A 21,024-nucleotide genomic window follows, 5' to 3' on the forward strand; every position below is an offset into this window, starting at 1 on the left:
GCTGTATATAGAATTACTTTTCACTTATATTATAACAATTATTTTTACAGGCCTCATGATAAGAAAACATATCTTGCTGTTGGAAGTATGAAGACTTTATTGTTGAACATTTCTCTGCTTAATGTCGGAGATGATGCATATGAAACTGTCCTCCACATTCAAATCCCTAAAGGTCTTTATTTCATCCGAGTTTTAGAATTGGTAAGAACAAAAAAAAAAAATCTGTCAAACAGTAATCCTTTGATATTTTTCTTTTTCTTCCAGACATTTTTCAAATTATGTTAGTGGATTGTTGAGTTTCTTTAGATACTGACAACCTACACACCCCACTCCCCCCCAAAAAAAAGGTGACAAAATGCCAGTTTTTAAGTTCTCAGACTTCTAGCTACCTAAACCACATGCAATTTAATCAATACAGGTGACGTAAATAATTTCAATAACAGGATGTGATGGTAACACACAGAATTTAAAAAATTGGTTTCTAAATGTATTTCAGGATGTTACTGTTACTTTTTGTCTGATGATGATGTTTTCAGTGATCACAAAGATCTCACTGAATCTGCTCTTTTTCACAGATACATAGTCTTATGAAGAAGTCATACATCTAATTGTTCTCTCTTTCTGCCTTTTTAAAATAACTGCTCTCTGTGTAGAATCCCCTGACAGCTTTCAGAGGTTGGCTTTAAACTTGAGTGGGTCTGGGTCTGATGCATACGCCTTAGCTTCACTATTAGCAAACAGAAGATGAAGTAGCGGGCTACAGTAATCAATATAAGGATATGTTAAAGTAGTTGTGACTAATATGAATGTTTTGTATATTTGCGTCAGTGAAATAACAAACACCTAGTTCAGGGAAATAAAAACCACACAGTTTCAGTGTGTGCATGGAATTTGAAATGTCTGAAAAAAGCAGTTTTATTTTTATCATTAATAATTTGTCCTTTATTGTAGGAAGAAAAGCAGATACATTGTGACGTATTAGATAAAGAAATTAATGCAGTGAAACTTGAATGCAGCGTTGGTTATTTATATGTAGATCAAAAATCAAAGGTAAGCTATGTGTGAAGTTCCTAGCTTTAAAAACACCCTAAAGATGTTATGAGGATTTTCAGGGGGGAAAAACTCTTGTTTTTCAGAATCTCTCCTTCATTCCCAACTAATGTCTTTTATCATGTTGGTATCTGAATCTCTCTGCTACTTTTAAAACTAGTTGCTTAAACACTCTCTGGAATAATTCATTAAGGGTCAACATCGTTTGTATTATGCATCAACTGATCGTGCTTGGCTTCCTAGACAGGTGAGCTGACTAAGGCTATGAACAAATGTGTTAGATCAGTAGAAAGGGAGTAGAAGACACAAAAAGCAATTATTTTCTTAGTTCTGAATTTTTTTAGACCAGGAAATGCTAAATTAGTTTAGTAAAATATTTTTATTTAAACTGTGTTAAGACACTATCATTTGATATAAAGATAATTTTCTTTGTTCTACAGCTGGATTTTAGTTTCCTCTTGGATGCAAGCTCGTTTAGCAGAGCAGAAGATGACCTCAACATCATCGTTAATGCTACCTGGTAAAGTCTAATAAAAATTGCTCAATGAAAAATACTACTAGCTTTGGAAAACAGACTAGGAAACACTGGAAAGACTTAGCAAAGCACAACTGCAAGAAAGCACATGGGTTGCAAATCTGTAGAGAAAGGGAAATTACAAAAAAACCCCAGATAATAGATATTTAAATAATGAGCAGGTTTCTGCCTGTATAAAATGTTCTTTTTTTTACTGCCTGACCTGTTCTTACCAATAAAATATTTTTGTTTTAATAAGCCAAAAGGTCTGTTTAATATTTGTTTATAGAAATAATGCATAGTGTATGATGATGCATTTGATACTCATTTTTCTCTCATTGCATTTTTATAGTAAAAATGAAGATGGGAACATGTTGCTGGATAACACACTAACTTTAGCTCTACCTCTAAAATACGAGATTGAGTTAAATGCTCATGGGTAAGTCAGCTATTGCTGTACCTGCACATCCATAGAACTGTTGTCTTGTTGCTGTTCTAAATTCCCAAAGCTTTTAAGACGCTTGATGTAGCTGAAAAATCTTGGGAATGAGATGGCACAGCTATCCTGGGGTCTGACCCATAGACTTCTAAAATTATGTTTCCACTACTGTGAGGCGAGACCAATGATGTCTATGGTGCTTTGAACTTGTCTCTTAACAAACTAATATTTTTTAAGAACGGAAATATTTTTTATAGAAAGAGGCATTTAATAAGAGCACAGCAGATCCTCAGATTCCTTGCTTAACATGGATCATATTCTGCGTTTGTTGTGGGGCATTCATGGAGCATAGTTTTGAGTGACAATTTATGATGTTTTCTGATTCATCTGCCTTTTTAAGAGGAAAGAGTACAAAGGTAGAGGACTTCTACTCAGTGTTCCTAGATTTACTTAAACGCAAACTCGGGTGTTTTCTTAGAACCAGTCTTACCGGAGATAGCATGGAACAAAAAGTTATGCTAATGATATATAGCAATTCTATTAATTAACAACTTCTGAACCATTGTAGATTTGTATCACCAGCTTCATTTGTTTATGGAACAAATGAGAAAGATTCACCAGTTACGTGTATGAAGGAGACTATCAACTTCACTTTCCATGTAAGAGTTTTTCTTTGTAAACCCTATTATCCTTGTTTTGAAGGTTAATGCTTAGATTTCCAGTCTATCTAATGACAGTCTGCACAGTCAATAAGGGAACTTTAAGAGTACAAGGGCATGGTGAACAACTTTTGTTCATTAGTGATCGGAAGTGGCTGTTAATCCCTCTTTGAACACTTTTTTTGCCCTGCACAATCTTCCACTGAACGGTCAGAGAAAAAAAATACTTAGCACAAGCAGGATTGAAAGTGGTAGAGCATTTCTGACTTGCCACTTCTTCCATTAAGAAACACTTGAAAAGGAATTATCTTAGGGTAAGCAAAAGGAACTAGGAGCTCCTTATAAGAGGATCTATAGGTATCAGATTTGTCTCCAGTGGATTAAAAGCAGGAGTTAGACATTAATCTCTCCTAGTTCCTTTTGCATATTCTTCCAGAAGGCAGTCTGTGTGACCTCAGGGTAGTCATCATGTATTAGCACTACTTACTCGTAGGGTTCGGAGAAGTGAAGGGTTCAGTAAGCAAAATGTTACAACTCCTAGCAGAATCCACTTTCATGACAGCGTAACAATGCAGGTGCTACACCTTCTGTGAAGTTTTATGTATTTATACTTTATATATAGATATATATTTGTTACTTGAATAGCTATCGTGAATTAAAGCTTTATATGTCCAACATTCTTCCCCACAAGGTTATCAGTGCAGGACCGAGCATGGCTCCAAACACGAACTTAGAGATAATGATACCTAATGCTTTTCCACCCAATGACTTCAAATTATTCAACACATTGGATATCAAGGTAAGCACAGGTTACTTAATATAATTTTATTAGCTATGTGAATGATATGAAAAAGAGAAGCAGAGCATAGCAGAACCTAGGTACTAAGTATGTGTTCAATTTGTTAGCTATGGTGAAGCAGAGTGAACAATAGGATGATCTTCAGCCCCATGTGTTCTAGCTCCTTTTGAGCTTCTTGCCTTTCAGAAATCTGTATTCTGATGATTATCTGATGTTTAAATTCTAACAGTGATGATGTTACTTTTATTTCAGACAACAGTTGGACAGTGCTCCTATAATAAATATCCCAGAAACTGTAGTGCAGCAGAAAAAAATGAAAACATATTAAAGGATGTTGTCACTTTCTTTTCAAAGCCTGCTAAGAGACAAATGGTAAGGTCTGTCTTTTGGCATCAGTGGGAAATAAATGACTGTATGCATGACCCTCAAGGCAACGGTGTATCTTATATAATGAGGTCACCAGAGCAGTCTTCCAAGGGTTTGTGGTGGGACCTGTGATAAGTTCAGCATAGTCATAAGTGAGTTTAGTGAAAGAGGTGAGAACTGAGATGAGAAAGTTGATTAATGACACATCACTGAAGTCAGTATGGATGACAGTCACCTATGAAGAACTGCTGAAGGGTTATGTAACTGAATGAGTGGGCAAACAGAATGGCAGATGAAATTCAGTAACAAATCAAAAATTATGCATGTGGGAAAAACAGTCTTAATTAAAATTACATGAAGTATGCAGATCAAATATTCATTGACTTTTCCACATCAAATGTAACTAATAGGAGCCAGGTTCAAAAAAACCAAAAGCAGTACTGATGGTGGAACTTCTTACTGAAGGGTGTTATGAATGCTAAAAATAAGTGAATTCCAAGGGAGGCTATACAAGTTAATAGGACTGAAAGTCATTAAGAATTACAAAATATATGGAAATATTTTTTGGCTTGGGAAGTTCTTATTAAAAATACTTGGGAGGCTGGGAGAATATAGTACATCCCTGGCCTGTACCTGCTTATGGACCCTGCTGGAGATCTGATACTTGACTGTAGTTGTGCTGGTTTTGGCTGGGATAGAGTTAATTTTCTTCATAGTGGCTAGTATGGGGCTGTATTTTGGATTTGTGCTGGAAACAGTGTTGACTGATAATAAAGGGATGTTTTAGTTATAGCTGAGCAGTGCTCACACAGAGCAAGGCCTTTTCTGTTCCTCACACCACCCTGCCAGCGAGTAGGCTGGGGGTGCACAAAGGCTTGGGAGGGGACACAGCCAGAACAGCTGACCCCAACTGACCAAAGGGATATCCCGTACCATATGATATCATGCTGTAGCAATAAAACTAGGGGAAGGGTGGCAGGGGGCTCGCTGCTCAGGGACTGACTGGGCATCAGTCGGTTGGTGGCAAGCAATTGTTTTCATTTGCATCACTTTTCTTTCTTGGGTTTTATTTCTCTCTGTTATTTTCCTTTTCATTACAATTTTATTTTTATTATTATTATTATTACTACTACTACTACTATTACTATTATCATTATTACTATTATCATTATTTTATTTTATTTCAATTATTAAACTGTTCTTATCTCAACCCATAAGTTTTCTGACTTTTACCCTTCCAATTCCCTTGCCCCTTCCCATGGGGGGAGTGAGCGAGTGGCTGCATGGTGGTTAGTTGCCGGCTGGGGTTAAACCACAGCAGTAGTCCAAACCAGAATTGCTATTCTAGTGTTATGTTTTTGAGGGTTTGTTCTCATAGAAATCTCTGTGTCCTGCAACTTGTGTTTGATAAAGTACTATTTTGTTTAATACTTTAGTCTTCAAATAAGCTGGACTTGTTAAATATGTTAATTTGGGACTTTAAGCATGTTATAAGGAACAGCAACCAATAATTGAGAATATCAAATCACAACTTAAGCATTGCAGTCTTGGACAAAGAACATAATCATGTACAGGCTTGCTTTTCTGTCTTTTCCAAAGTTGAGGGAAATGGTGCTAGCTGCCGGTGTACAAGTGTAAGGATCAATCAATTATACTGTTTATACTGGATGTCATATTGTCATTGTCATTTATCATTCTTCATAAAAGCTAATTTGAAATAACAGTGTAAAAAAAACCCATATAACAAAATTATGACAATTGTTACTTTTCAGTCTAAAAAAATTTGAGTTTTTAAGAAAAATTACTTCTTGTCTTCTATAACAATTAGGTTGGTCCCTTGTACTGTTCCTTTAGCACCTATGGATTGACAGTGATGGATGACAACCTCGAGTTACAACCTGCCTTTTCAAGCACAAATATGGATCTTTCTGTTTTACTCGGTTCCTGAGTGTCTTTAATATTAAAGATGGTAAAGTTGATAAACTTAAGATTTAATCTTTCCCTCCCTTCTACAGTACTGCATGAAAAATGACAGCCTTTGCTTACAAATATATTGCAAGCTTGGAAACATGGAAAGTGGAAAAGAAGCAACCATTCAATTGCATCTGGAGGCTACTCCTTCACTTTTAGGAATGGTAACACATGAATTTTTCATACTTGAGGGGAATATTTCAAGGCATATTTGCAGTATTCTCTGCATATAAATTCTAGGTATTAGTATACTTTTGCAAACAGTAGGATTAAATCCAAATCTTTTAGATGTTGCCTATTTTTTGTTTTCAGTGCTAAGTCTCAAGGTGATATATGAAAACCACTGAAAAATATGTATTTTTGATTATCACTTTATAGTATGTATTACTTTGTCTATTCTGGCTGGGTTATGTAGGATTGGGATTTAATTTCAACTCATAATTCTACTTTTCTAAGAAAAGCAGCATGGATGGACTGAATTAAAATCCAACTGGGCTTCATTCCAGCTTTGGTACTAATTTGTTTTGTGATCAGAAAAAGGCACCATTGTGTGTTTGTGTGAGATTCTGTTTCTGTGAGCAGCTGTGTTACCATTTTTGCTGGGTAGGAATTAATGTCTTGAAGTTATTTTTTAAAAGATAGGATTTTTTTTTTTAATCAGGATGATGCATCAGCATTGAAGTTTGAAGTAAGAGCAACAGCCTCACCAGAAAAAAATGCAAAAGTTATTGAACTACACAAGGACAAGCAAGTTGCATATGTAAGAATTCTCTTAGTGAATTTGTGATAAAGTAGAAAAACTAGCAGCAATTAAAATTGTGGAATTCTATTCACAGGCAATGAATATAGTGTTAATTACTTAAGAATGTAATTAATTTTCCTAGTTTGTTTTAGTATCTTTTAGGGGGGAAAAAAATCAGTTAGCAGTAAACGTATTTTCTGCTTTCCAGGTCTATTTGGAAGGAGTGCACCACCAAAAGCCAAAATACCGTGTTACTGTGCTAATTATTGGAATAAGCTTAATAGTTGGTGTTACCTTGTTTTTGCTTCTTTCATTTATGCTATGGAAGGTAGGTTCTCAGTATTTCTCAGTTGTTCTCAAGTCAGGAATTCACACTGTTGGTGGATATTTAGATCTATTAATGCACGTTAAAGGATAAATAATATTTTATTATGGTCTGTCCTTTCTAAAGAAACAGAATTCCTCCTGTAACTTGTGTTTTTTCAAAGTACTTCTCCATTTTCCTTCATTTTATCTTCTGAGTATTCTATACCTTTTGTTATTCAACACCACAAACCCTTCCCATGTTTTATATGGCATCTCATGTTTGCAAATGGTTTATATAATGATATCAAATGGATCATTTTTGTGGGATGGTGCTCCACATTTAATGTCACTTGACACATGATGAATAATAGTCTACAACATCATTTCATGCCAGAATAAAATATTTAAGACTTTAAACTGCAACATAAGTGCTAAAAAAATCCTGTGCATAAGTAAAAAAGAAAACTATGAAAGATGCAGCTTCTCTGACAAGCGATTAAGAGATTGTTAACTTCTTAACCTACATGCAGACTTTCTCCATCCATTGTCTTTCCCAGGGAAGTATAGAAATGAAACAAATTTAACAGGAAAGTTTTATTACCAATTCACATTTAAAAAAACCCTAGATTCTGTGGACTGTTACAGTTCACAAGCTCACACGTCCTTACTCCTTGCAGGAGAGTATTAGCCTCCCAAAAAGTAAAAGAAAAAGCAAACCCACTTTTTTGATTGATGAGTAACACTTGATTACTTGGTATGACAAAGCAATGGCAAATACCATCGTTCATAAACACCATATATATGCATTTTATTTTAGTTCATCTTTTATGGTTTAGATTTCATAACAAAGATTTGCTGACAACAGATTCCAAAATTATGTATTTCAGATTGGCTTTTTCAAAAGGCAATACAAACCAGTGCCTCAAGACAAGGACAGAAGAAACAGCTGGAGTTTTACAAGTGGGAACAAAGATGACTAAGATGGCAAATAAATGTTTGATTTTTAAAATGAAGAATTTAAGATTCAGGTCAATTCACATGAGAAACATCAGTGACAAGAAAACTGGTCTTGACCTCATTTGGTCTTACAAAATACACTTTATTTCCTTGAACTGTATGGAGGACTACATGTTAGAGTACTGTTGTTTTTCTAATATGAAAATGGTAAAACAGTTTGTTTTGAAGTCTCACATAATATTTGAAATGCCATATACATACCTGGTTTCAAACAGACAAAAGAACACTACAGATAAAGAGAAGAATAATTACTTACTGAAAAGAAGAATTTCTAGAAAGTAGTAATGTTTGGCCAGTCCTGGAAAATAACATCTCAAACACCTTAGCATGAGTTATTCTATTCAAGTTTCGATAATCTTTTGATTAGACGTTCAAGAAGAAATCCTGCCTTGGCAGTTTTACAAGGGTAAATTAGCTTAAACCAATAGAAGGACTGTAAGTAGAGTGCACGGATGTAGAAAACAGCTCTCAGAAGGTCTCTTGGGCTTCCGAAGGTAACCTCGTAAGCTTTGGCTTGACAGGCACAGCCACAACACTGCCCAGACACCCAGGCAAGCCAGAACCAGGAAGGTCGAAGGTGGATTCAGAGCAGGGAATTCTGTGGTGTAGCCTGGAGATGCAGCACAGAATCTTCTCTCAGCTGTAGAAAGAGTAATGTATTGGAGGTCATAATTTGTTGCCATCTTTAACATGGTATTTGCAAGCATGATAGAATTAGTTGTTTCATCCTTTCTTCAGATATTGCTGCCATGATGTTTCAGACTTCTCCAGTGGAATATTCCTATGTGGGGTTTTTTAAAGCAAGTATTTATTTTTATTTATTTGAAGATTTTTCTATAGTATGTAGCATAGTAGTATTTAGTGCTGGTATTCTTCCAGGAAAAGAAAAAAAAGACTTCACATGATGAGAAAACAGAGAAACACATCGCCAAAAGACTCTAAATGCCAACCTTACTGGGCCAAATTTTATCTTTAGATGTCCCACCCCTTACCTGAAAGTACTTAGTAAGGAAGTCATTTGGAGAGCTAGCTTAGGGTCTTGTGAAGTTTTCAGACAAATACCATCCAAACAGGTATCCTCAGAAGCCACTCAGCAGAAAGGCAAATGACTGAATGGAAACATGGTTCAAACCACTGCTCTGCTACTACAGGAAGTTTCTTCAGCTAGGTAAGTTTGCACTGCCACCTAGCTTTGGTGAAATAGTACAATCCAGGGAAAAAAAACACATTACTTTCCTCCCCAGTACAACTGGAGAACGTACAGCTTCTTCAATAACTGAATTTATTGCAACAGCAGGATGCAACATGGCCTTTCTTGCCGTGCCTTTGATGTCCTTCTGAACTGCAAGGAGAAATGAATGTAATATGTACATACACTTTGAAGCTGCACCATCATATGGGAATTAGCCTGAGACTCAAAAGCAATAAATACAGAGTGCCTTTAACGAGCACTTTTACTAATAGCATGTTTGGTGCCATAAAAGCCACACTGTCCACAGATTCTAAAGGTATGGGGGACCATTTTGTAATTTCCTTTCACTTCATTTGATGCCAAAGATGTGGATCACTCTAAATTTTCTTCCCAAAATCTTCTGCAGTGTAAGGACAAATGAATGTGCATATATTTTTTAAAAAATCAAAATAAAGTATGTGAAGAATGAAATATTTTCTTGCAAGTCTATGAAAATATACACAAAATGCTTATCTTCCAAATGGCTTTAGTGAATTTTTGCACTTTAACCAAAATATCCTTGAACAGAAATTAGTTTGGTATTACAGCATATTGTGAAAAATATACCTCAAATACTGGAAGAAGCATTAACATTCTTTTTAGTACAAACAATGCAAAGAAGTGAAACTAAAGCATTTTATTTATCTTTGCCATAGTTTGCATAAGTCAGTACATGTGATAGTGGTGCCTTGGAAATCGTATACTTCCTATTCAGATTTTCCTATTAACATATAAATATTGTCTGCCTGTTCTTAGGATATGAAGCAAAATTCAATTAGCTTTTATAAACCAGGTTGACAAAAAATGAATGTACAATGTCCTGATGGTGGCAAAGTTATAAAGTATCACTCAATTTCATTTTATTAAAAAGAACCCCAACAAGTTAAGTACATGAATGCTGTTTCTTCTGCAAGTTCAATTATTTTGTTAATTTTCAGTTATGTAATAAAAACAGTTAAATCTACTAAATGTAGCTGGAATCTCCTTCTCAGACAACTTTAGGAAGTTTAGTTTGAATTGTCTTAACATGTTAAAAATATTTGATGTGATATAGTACCAATTATAGTAGTTTAACTGGAGACTACTCACTGTGACTCAGACAATGGGTATAAACTGAAATGAGAGGTTCCAATCGGACATGAGGACAAACATTTTCCTCATGAGGACAGCCAGGCATTGGAAGAGGGGTGCAGAGAGGTTGTGTCGTCTCCGTCCTTGGAGGTTTCAAGGCCGGACTGGATAAAGCCCTGAGCAACCAGATCCGATCTCATAGCTGGACCCGCTCTGAGCAGGAGGTTGGGCTAGAGCCCTGCTGGGGCCCCGTCCAGCCCAAAGGGTGCTGTGACTCTGAGCCTACTCTGCAGACACTAACCCCAGTGCAAAGAGCAGAACTAGCTCTAAGATTCCTATAATAATTAATTAACTATGAAGCAGGCATTTGATTGTCTATGAATTTGGCCTTTACTACTGGCCAGGTTTATCCGCAGAAACTGCATGAGATTTCCAACAAGTAACAGCTTGTTCTTGGGAGACAAATAATCATGCAGTACTTCTTTGTCTTGTTTAGTTATCACAGGTAAGAATTTTTCACAAGTAGTATTTAAAATCAAATAGAATATAGTAGCTATATATCCCACGCAAAGGGCTTAAGCCCTTAATTTAACAAAATATTACAGGACTGGGTTTCACATGATACTCAACTGCCTACTGAAGCAAGAACTTAAAGCAACTCATTCCAGCCACGAGACAATGCAGCTTTCATACCGTTATTTGTCAGCTGCCTTCTGAACAATTCATAGACAAGTGGCCAAGACAATATTCATTATCCCTGTGGTCCTGCAGACCAACAAACTTGTCAGTCTGCTACTTTTCATCATCTCAGAGAAAGCCAGTTCCCAGAAAGAATATAGTCTTAATTTGCTGTCATCTCAAATAATTGTATTAAATATTTAATAAGTTACAAAAAAACCACTCAAAAAATTATGTTTATGTCCTGTAAGTTATAAAAATTTAAGTCAACTCTAAGTTGTTTATCATAACTTTATTCTCAGCAACAACAAAAACTATGCTGAATATCATTTCAGTTCTATGATAGATAAAATATTTTTAAATATTTATTTTGTACAAAGAGTAGTCTTTAAAATACATTTCAACAAAGAAAAGCCATATGAGACATCAGCGTATTCTTTTGTATTACTGTTTGACTAGAAACGACGAAAGCAAATACATTAAGGCAACATTAAAAATGGTAACTAGAAATGGAAGTACTTGATTAAAAAAAATACATAAATGAATCTATATTTTGCCACCATTCTTCAGCATGAGATGGTACCATACCTCCACTCACCAGCCCTATTTGAACTGAGTTACCTGACAACATGGATAGCAGCAGCACACTTAAAAGTATTTCACACTATATTTATTGCAAAATTTTAAAGAAAAAAAAATATTTTCTTCTATTCGATGGTCACTTCTCGAACCCCAAATTTATAAGAGACCAATATAATCAGTTTTCATTTTTTTCTTGTTAAGCCTAACAGTTTCTTTACAGTTAAATACAACCTGATAAAAATGTATAACTTGATAAAAATTTAAAACCAGAAATATTACAAACATCTCAGTTAAGCTTCCACTACAACAACTGAATTCAGTGAGTGAAAGACTGGAACCTTGGAAAACTGTGCACAGAGGTGAGAAAAGGATTCTTTAACACAGAACTTGCAGTGTGTCCCTTCTATATGCAATTGCATGTTGCTTGGGAAATCTCCAGGTCATCAGTGTTCACTCCATAGAGATTAATAAGTTGAGGATGCACCCTGTGAAATGAAGAAGTCAAACTTTATCAATTTCATTAACTCTTGCAAGGGTGTGCCACTTTTTGGGGTTGCAGGGGGAGAACAAATATGTATGAACTGCTAGACAGAATAAAATCTGTTACAGGTATACAGTCCATAAACGTAACAGCCTTACCGAACATGAACTGCTGATGCTTCTTTCATTAAGTCTCCATCTATATTCCAAGGGTAATTTCCTTCTGCAGAAGCAGCATTCAAATATGTATTTTCTTTGGCATCAAGCCCACTTTTAAGCCTCGGTTGTACTTTTACTTCTTGAACTGTGTAGGTCTCAACAAAGGGAAAATTGAACTAAACCAAACACAGATATATATTAAATGAAGATGAAAGATATAGGTGGTAGCTTAGCAACAAGCTGGATTACTTGAAATTAAAAAGCTTGCTTCTTTTTTTTTCGTCTTAAGTAAATGGGAACACTTAACTCAAGCTTTGACCACATTATATATTCCAGCTAGCATTTACAGATTAACATGCTATTTTTATCCTAAATAGTGCCTCAGAAAAAATGCTAGTGTTCCATTTGCATTCCCATATCGAACTTGCTCAATCTACAGGTGAGGTGGTATATTCTGCACACACCAAAATGGCACATGCTTTCAGAATATGTGAAAGTCCAGCAGATTTTTTTTCCTGTGCTCAGTTCTTCATTACCAGTAATCCTGTCCTAAACGGGGCTAGTTAGAATTCTAGTAAATGGTCATCGTAAGTTTAAAGGAGGGTCCGCATCTCCTTGTCTGATTTTGAACTACAAAGGCAGAGAGAAGAGCAAAGCCTTCCTCCAAAAGCATAACTGGAAAGCGTACACTATTTCCTAAATGCAGATGTTAGTGCTGTCACATGGAATTGTCATCCACCTCTCCCCCAAACTCTGACTGTTGGCAAATTCAAACCTAAACCTTCTTGTAAAAGTGATTTCACATAATCCTGAAACATCTGAATGAGTACCAGTGTGCTTAGGCTATGCATCGGGTATTTAGGACAGCAATAAGGCACTGTGTTCGGATGCTTCATTTTTCTCTTCAAAGACAGAATAATGACCACAATTTTGAAATGCAGTTCTGCAAACATTCATAATTACATGGAAATGCATACCTGCTAAAAATCAACGGTCATAATCCACTGCTACCAGCACAGCATGCAGTGATCTGCTGGAATTACGGACTTTACCTATTTCTGACAAAGACCTGCAAGATGCTCCCCGAGTCTGCATTCTTGATCTCAGTACTACACAAAATTTAAACACAGCACGTGTTTCCTTTATTGTGGTGAAAGGGCTTTACACCCATAAAACTATGGTACAACACAAATACAATTTAAACCACAACAGATGGGCTGAAATAGGCTAATCGGTATTAGTCTAGTGGTTTTAAAAAAAAAATCAGATAAAAAGGGGGCTAATGTATTCTGACAGGAAGCTAAGTCTCCTTATGAGGATGCTAACATTAACTCTTACAGCACATCTACCTTCACGATTAACTGTCCTTTTTATAATCACCAGGAAGAAATTAACAGTACCTGATTTTTTACACTGGCATATCTTTTCAGGTGTTTTATAAACTCTGTCCGAGAAGTATTTTGGACAACAATAAGAGCCATGCTTCCATTATTCAACCTGAAAAATACATCAATTTAGTTCCCAAAAGAAAATTCATTCATTTGGAAGCTTAGCAGACTCTTCAATAATCTAAGTTAAAAAAAAAAAAAGCCAGCAAGAGTAAATTAATAGAACAGTCTCAAAGTTTTTTAAAATCTTTTTGCCACACCCCTCCCCCCATAGATCAATCTAAACTATGCAGTTGAGGTCATTTAGCAGATATATTTATAACATACACTGTAATAATAAAATTATACTCCCTTATCAATGTCCTTAATTTTTGGAACACAATACATATAATTTAAAGAAAACCTGCTTTTCTACTTAACAGATGGCTTTTAAATGTTGGGGATCACAAATTTATCTTTTCGCTTTTCTCTCCAGCAAAGTATAATGATTACCATAAATGCTGTGAGGCAGAGCTTTACCAAGAAACCATTCCCATGATGTGTGCAAGCACATCCCTACTTATAACCCAGTGCAGATGGGTTCCTTCACCTCCTCCATTAACACTCATGCTGCCCTAACATAGATCCTGTTCTTCAACTATGCCGCTGTTCAAACTCTCTTAGCAGTTCTCAGTACATTTCTACTTACACACTTCACAAAGCACATAAAAGTTAAAAACTAGGGGAATTTTGTACAAGATAAAACAGTCATATACTAGAGATTAGTCAAGAAAAGACCCTACAGTGCAGACACTCAATGGTCCTAGGTATCCAGTCGCCATTGATACTTTAGCACCTTTGAGAATTTGGGTCAGACAATGAGCTAGTATCAATTCAGAGAATCCTTAATGCAACTGTACCTTGTCACAGAAGCTAACAACCTGAATCTCAATGCTGTCATGCCTAAGTCCCGTTTAAGTTATAGAGACAAATCAATGTTCAACAAGAGTATCTGATGAACATGACAATCACTGCTGAGATTGTATTCTATATAGAGATGGTGTATTTTATATCTTCTAAATATATATGCATACATATATACATTTATTTATTCAGCATGTATGCTTGGAAACTATGTTAAGAATGTTTAAAAAAAATACTTCCAACCTACCACCAACAGATCCCTCCCCACTCATAGTTCTGTGGCTACTGAACAACTGCATCAGGAATGTTCTGACTACAATACAGCACAATCTAGGAAGATAATTTTTACATAAGCATTAAACAAGTCAGCTGGCATAGTATTACTTTGCTGATTTAGAAAACAGCGATGGTGAAACTGAAAAAGTTGCCTCCTTATCATATTTGCTGCAATAAAAGGGCACAGCAGGATATTGGGCAATGCATTCTGCACTATGGCCTTTTATCTTCAGAGATGACTAAGAATTCTCATTAATTCTCTTGAAAGTCCAATCTGCAGTGAAGCACAACACCTATGCTGTGAGAAACAAATGTCCCACATGGCTCACGTAGCACAGACAGTTAAATGTATCTTGACATGTTTCTGCAAATTTAGACTAGTATAACTAGAGTTACAGGCAGCAGTCAAAGCTTTCGTTCCATGTCTTCACATGGCAAGAACCTCTTAGGGAAAATAGAACAGAGTGAAGAAACCTATCTGAGTTTAGCTGATGGGTCTTGAGTCTCTAACCATTAGCGCAACATTTATGTTGAAAAGCCTTACAGTTAAGATGCTATTCACTATGAGAAATGAAGCACCTGTCTGAAGAGTTTACTCTTCCTACCTACCCTACTAGCTGACTGCACTCCTAAGATTATTTATAAAAAGAGAGGAAAAAAAAGGATGTCCTTATATGAAAGGATAGGGGGATCCACTGAGCAGCTGCACTGTGAGAGAAACCGGCTCATTCAAAACTGCAATAATTGCATGGAGCTATCACAAAATTCCCTGTCACTGAGAAACAGCTGCCAGAACAGAAGGAAAGAGAAAGCAAAGCTAATAAAGAATAATTTCTTCAATTCTGGTCAGAATTTTTCTACTGACTGGTATATAACACACTGAATGCTGAAGAAAGTTCCTAAGAGGAGACAGCATCAGGGCACTATCTTGAGGTATATGAGGCTTAGCAGGACCCCTGTAGCAAAGAAAACTTCTCAATAAGACTTTAATCAAAAACATTTGTTTCTACATTGTTTCCAAGAAATCAAATTCTACCAATCAGCTAGTAATTTTGAAGAAAAATACCTGATCAATTCTACGGCACATCTATTTTCACCTAACGATAATCAAATGAAACAAAACGGACTCATTCCATAAACTTCCCGGAGTGTTGGGGTTTTTTTAAATAGATATACACACACAGACACACACACACATATATATGAGTTTCTGCATTCTTTTTTGAGGGAGCATGTTGTATTTCATGTACAATTACAAAGTTTGTACTTGCTATTCTGCTTAATTGTCAACTAGATACATCAAGTACAAATATTTATCACCTGATAACTGTTTTGATCACCACAAAGCATCCTCTCGACAACCAGCTAAAGGCAAAATGAGTCAATGTCAACAACCAGATTCCATACTCATTTGTTTCCCAAAACCCTACATGTAGAAGCTGCATTTCCCAAGTTCAGGGGAGGAAAAAAAAAAAAAAGACATAAGACAAGTGTGAATTTCAGTTCTTCATAACAGGAGAAAGGTTCATACTTCATTTTGCTGGCTGTAATACCTTTATATTTGAAAAAGTAAAATAAAATCCAAGAATGAAGTTTCTACATATAGACAAATCCTATGACAGATGACTGTTCGATGAGTACTACTACTTAAGTCAGACTTGCCAACTAATTTAATCACAGCAATTATCCACTCATTATTCTAGTTAGACTGCTTGACCTTCTTTGCCTGATCCAAAAACTGATTACAATTCCTGGGATTATCGAGTCTGCTGCAGTCCATGCTCCCTCCCCCATTCCAGAGGGTCTAGACTACCTAAATACAGGCTCGTATTCTCGGAAAAGCCAAGGTCTTAAGGTAAGATGTCAGAATTTATAGACATGACTAATTCTCTAAACCCCTACTGACCTCGTATTAGGTGCCAAGCCTCTTGGTGCCATTGAACACAGACAAGGGATTGCCATAATGCTCACATTCAGGAAGTGACCCTGAATTTTGTGCCATTGATCCTTGCTACCTAAATATAACAGAGTAATTTTATATGACTCCAGTTCAACCAGCCACAGCTCACTTTTAAATAATCATAAAAGCAAAAACTCACCCTTTTTTTTAATTTTCTCTTTCTGCTTTCTAAAAGAGTGGAAACATATAGGTAAAACAATTTAAAGTCATTTTAGCACATTTAAACAACATCTACTTTAGAAAAAAAGTAAGATCTCAATGGAAGAAAGAAATAACGGAACTGAACAAACCAGTAATACTGCGGTGGAAGACTGCTTTGTAACAAATCCACTGTAGTCTATAGGGAATGATTTACTAAGTGTACAAGTTTGTAGTTGTCAAAATAAATGTTTTTTAAAGATTGTTTTACCGGATGATCAAATTTGAACAAAATTGAGAATTTGTATAATTTTATCTTCAAAGACACATTTTTGTAACTTTGGAATTGTTTGACACAGTTTTACTTACCTGTCATTCTCACGAGAGTCTTCCTGTGGAATTTGTAGAGGTAGAAATGATAATTCACATTCCTCTGGCCTAGAAAGGTATTGATATTTACTATCAATATTCTGTAAACCAATATTCTGACTGCTAGACAGATTCTTATCCAAGTTAAGATGATTTTAAGGAGATGCTGAATATACAGAATTTATCTCCTCTCTAACTTGTAAGAGGGATATTCATCACATCTGAGTTAAATCTGTCTGCAACTAAGAAATCAAGATAGCTGAACTACTGTTGTCTATATTTTTACCACATTAACTATTGCATTTTCCTCAAGAGAATAAGAAATACTAGAAAAATATAACAGCCCATGGCATACTTGAGGTCTGCCAGTGTTTTGATAAAAGCAAAATCCTTCCGCTGATTGGAGGGCATCCAACGGTGTTTTTCAGCCAAAGCTAGAGTCCTTGCACCAAAACCAAACATAGCTGAGAACCCAAACCGCAAAAGCTTGTTTGGAGTACTGAAAGTACAGACATCTACTGGTTGAATATGTCCTAAAATTTCAAAGACAAAGATCAGAAATTACAAATAACATCTGTATTTGAAACAGAATAGAACTTACCATTTCTTTTTCATCTAATTTAGCTGCAGGGAAAAACTCTAGACTCTTCTCTCTTTAGGAGGTCAAGTTTTACTAATGGAAACCAGAATCAATCTAGATAGAATTAAGACTCTATAAAAGTAGTCATTTCAGAGAACAATGTTCAAATGCTTCAAAATGTTAAAAAAGTTATGGCGAAAATTCAGCTACTTCATCAGGCTGCAAAGGGTCTGACTCTTAATTCTATTCAAATTTTCAACAATTAGTATCAGACAAAATATAATATTGCTACATAAATATTTGCAACCTGTTCACCAAATATTTGTAATGACTGAACATTGTACTGGAGGTTTTAAATGTATTTATATTTACAGTTATAGAATTTAGATATCTAATTCTGTTCAAGATAGGGTATATACATTTTTTCTGTAATAGAACCTGGGTGGTTTCCATTAGATTGAGTGTCTCTGATTAAAAAACGACAGTTTTAGATTTTGCCTCTAAATGCTTGTGTATTGCCATCTAAGAAACAGAGCAAATGCTCTTCCACTGCTGACTGCAAGGTCTAGAATATAGATACTCAGGATGGACCTTCCCCATTGTTCTCTTTTTTTTATTTGGAAAAAAAAAAGGTATACTAAAGAAAAATTGCTTTGACAGAAATATTGCCATTGCTCAACTAAGTATTTGCTATTTCCTAAGACCTGAAAATAAGGTTTGCACTAGCAACCTAGTTTTTCCTTTTAGCATAATTACATTTTCACATTCAAAAACCTATTTATTGTGCAGACCAAACGGCAAGTGATAAGAGTTTTTTCTACTAATAAAGCTTTCTTATGGAAACTGTCAGTATTTAAAAGACACGCACATGGAGCTAAAAAGATAAATGATACTTTCTCAGAAATATGACAATACATTCCTGAAAAGTCCAATACTAACCACTTCTCAAGGTGAAAGTATTATACATTTTCCTATAGTCTTTCAGCAGATACATTAAATTAAAATCATCAAGTGATTATGCAGCCAGCCATTACATAACAACACACATAGAGTAACATTATTCACACAATCAAGTCTGGAAAAGGTAACTTTTTGCATTAAAAGCACATCAGTAATAAGGCATGAATACCAAAATCAGATATTATTCCATGGCAGATTTTAGTTACCAGAAGATGAGGTCCACAACCTTTGCTACTAAACTATACTCAAAGAATCATAACCTTTCCAAGTACACTATAAATCAGGATAGAATCATTTGGGTTTAAAAGCCTTACAATATAGTTTACAGTGACACAGCATAATGGTATGCCTTTATTAAACCACTGGTTATGGCAAACTTCTAAATGCTGCTTCATTATTTAAAATCTGATAATGTATGTAAAAATATTTACCCATTACAATGTGCAACGTTGCAGTCACTGCATGCTTAATACCATAGAGAGTGTGGGCCAAAATATTAGTAGTACCTGTAAAAGCAAACACAAACTATTGTAAAAATGAGAGAAACAGAATAGCAAGAAAAAATATATACAACATTTTTTGAATTAAGAAACTGAGACATTTACTGCATTTTCAAAAAAAGAAAGCCCCCCCAAATTACTTAGTCTTGGTAACAGCAGAAATGCTGAATTGTACAAATTAAAACCACTAAAACTTCCAGAGGTCTATAAAATCCTCTCTGCAAATTCATTCATAAAAACCAATGGGGGGGAGGGGGAAGCTTTGCAAAATTGCCTATTTTTTTAAAACATCTCCCTAAAAATCACTTCTTCTATAACTAAAGTGCTGTACTGAGGAAGTGTACTAGAAGGCAGATTATCTAATAAGATATATTTGGGGAATATTTTTAAGTTGGAAAAATAATATAATACCCAGCCAGTGTAAAACTGTGTATTTCCCAGACAAAATTCTACAAGATCTAGTCTAAGACAGCTGCTGTGCCTCTTGCAGATTACATTTTAGATTCTTAGAAGCAATAGTGAATAAAATTAATTACTGCACATCAGCTTTCCATATAAGAACACATTAATGACTGAAAAACAGAGAGAATGTAGAATTTGACGTGTATCTGACAAATTGTTGACTTGCGTTCAGTGCATTAAAACTGACCCATCTAACCTGTCTTTGTCATTACCTGGACATTGGCAGACCAGTTGTACTACTAGCCACTGGACAGAAGAGATTAATTTATTTTGAAACAAGGGAATGAGTAGTAAATCAGCTGGTAAATAGAAAAAAAGTCAAAAACTAGCAATGTGAGCATTGAGTTGGAAAAGAGAGAAAACTAGCTATCAGTTTGTAAAAGAAAGAAGCATGGTTCTGGAGACCAATGTTTGGTGGCAATTGATATGACAAGTCACTTTACCTGTGTAAGAAACATGGATATACACATAAATTTTGCTCTTCTGCTTTAATGTATAGGACATTGTCTATCTGTATATCAGCTGACTTTTAAACAGCAATTTATTTTAAAAATCCTGAACAAGGAATGGTTGCATCTTTCCTGAATGGGTGTAGTTTTAACATAATTTCAAGTTGATTTTTCTCATTGATCACATCTCTGGCATTTCTTAGCCAAGCAGCAGGGTCATAGGATTAACTTCTGCAAAAATAAAGAACCAGGGCCTGCCACCAAGCAGGCAGAATATTGAGCTTCTTCACATCACTGATTAAGGGATGAATATTTCAATAACAGATTAATTAACAAAACAAAATGTAACAAAAACTACAAAAGAACAATTTAGAACCTAACATTCCATAAAGGAATGAATTCAATTAGATTTTCAAATCATTTACTTGTTGCTTGAATTAGTTAATATGTTACAGCAGCAATAGACAATTCTGGATGCTAAATTTGCCTTAAGTTTTACGGAAGTGTTTTAACCTGGTTTTCAAAAGTGAGGAAGAAAAGAGAGGAAATGGGAAGACTATCACATTCCAAACAAGAGGCACTCATTATTTAAATAAGCACTTTAAAAGCATCTTGTACCTGAGTGAAAAATTATGCACATCCCAGAACCCTGCAATCTTTGATGTCACATTAGTGGTAGAAAAAAAATACTAAATTTGCAAAGACTGATGTGCATAGTTACAAAGTTCCAAAGGCATCTTGTCATTCTTATTCAGGAGTATATGCTTTGATTTTTTTCAATAATTTCTCTGAACAGAATTTGTAAAATAACTAGGAATTTTATCTCAGTATCTCACAGAGCACCTGTTATGTCCTTAAGAACACCTTAGACTCTGAAAGTAATTCAGAATACTTAGAACCTCATGGAAAGCCTTCAGAACATCAGAGAGAGGAGCTCTGAGTAAGGCTTTCAGGGTTCCTACTATGTGAAGGAAA

General features: G+C 35.3%; 2 protein-coding genes across 2 annotated transcripts in view; one reads left to right on the forward strand and one right to left on the reverse strand.

Annotated features, from left to right (window-relative positions):
* Positions 1 to 7,958, forward strand: part of ITGA4 (integrin subunit alpha 4) — a 38,336-nt gene extending 30,378 nt beyond the window's left edge. The window contains exons 18-28 of the mRNA XM_059820185.1: positions 51 to 201; positions 952 to 1,050; positions 1,491 to 1,570; positions 1,917 to 2,003; positions 2,572 to 2,662; positions 3,354 to 3,461; positions 3,714 to 3,833; positions 5,843 to 5,962; positions 6,460 to 6,558; positions 6,749 to 6,868; positions 7,734 to 7,958. Coding sequence (XP_059676168.1) covers positions 51 to 201; positions 952 to 1,050; positions 1,491 to 1,570; positions 1,917 to 2,003; positions 2,572 to 2,662; positions 3,354 to 3,461; positions 3,714 to 3,833; positions 5,843 to 5,962; positions 6,460 to 6,558; positions 6,749 to 6,868; positions 7,734 to 7,826 — 1,168 coding nt within the window. The 3' untranslated portion in view covers positions 7,827 to 7,958. The remainder of the gene's footprint in view (positions 1 to 50; positions 202 to 951; positions 1,051 to 1,490; positions 1,571 to 1,916; positions 2,004 to 2,571; positions 2,663 to 3,353; positions 3,462 to 3,713; positions 3,834 to 5,842; positions 5,963 to 6,459; positions 6,559 to 6,748; positions 6,869 to 7,733) is intronic.
* Positions 7,959 to 11,828: 3,870 nt separating this feature from the next.
* Positions 11,829 to 21,024, reverse strand: part of CERKL (ceramide kinase like) — a 32,118-nt gene continuing 22,922 nt past the window's right edge. The window contains exons 5-12 of the mRNA XM_059820624.1: positions 19,070 to 19,144; positions 17,454 to 17,631; positions 17,099 to 17,167; positions 16,731 to 16,759; positions 16,538 to 16,646; positions 13,465 to 13,561; positions 12,065 to 12,240; positions 11,829 to 11,910 (exon numbers count right to left, since the gene is read on the reverse strand). Of these exons, the coding sequence (XP_059676607.1) occupies positions 11,829 to 11,910; positions 12,065 to 12,240; positions 13,465 to 13,561; positions 16,538 to 16,646; positions 16,731 to 16,759; positions 17,099 to 17,167; positions 17,454 to 17,631; positions 19,070 to 19,144 (815 nt within the window). The remainder of the gene's footprint in view (positions 11,911 to 12,064; positions 12,241 to 13,464; positions 13,562 to 16,537; positions 16,647 to 16,730; positions 16,760 to 17,098; positions 17,168 to 17,453; positions 17,632 to 19,069; positions 19,145 to 21,024) is intronic.

This window comes from Gavia stellata, chromosome 8, assembly GCF_030936135.1.
Source record: "Gavia stellata isolate bGavSte3 chromosome 8, bGavSte3.hap2, whole genome shotgun sequence".
In the NCBI taxonomy this organism is placed as follows: domain Eukaryota; kingdom Metazoa; phylum Chordata; class Aves; order Gaviiformes; family Gaviidae; genus Gavia; species Gavia stellata.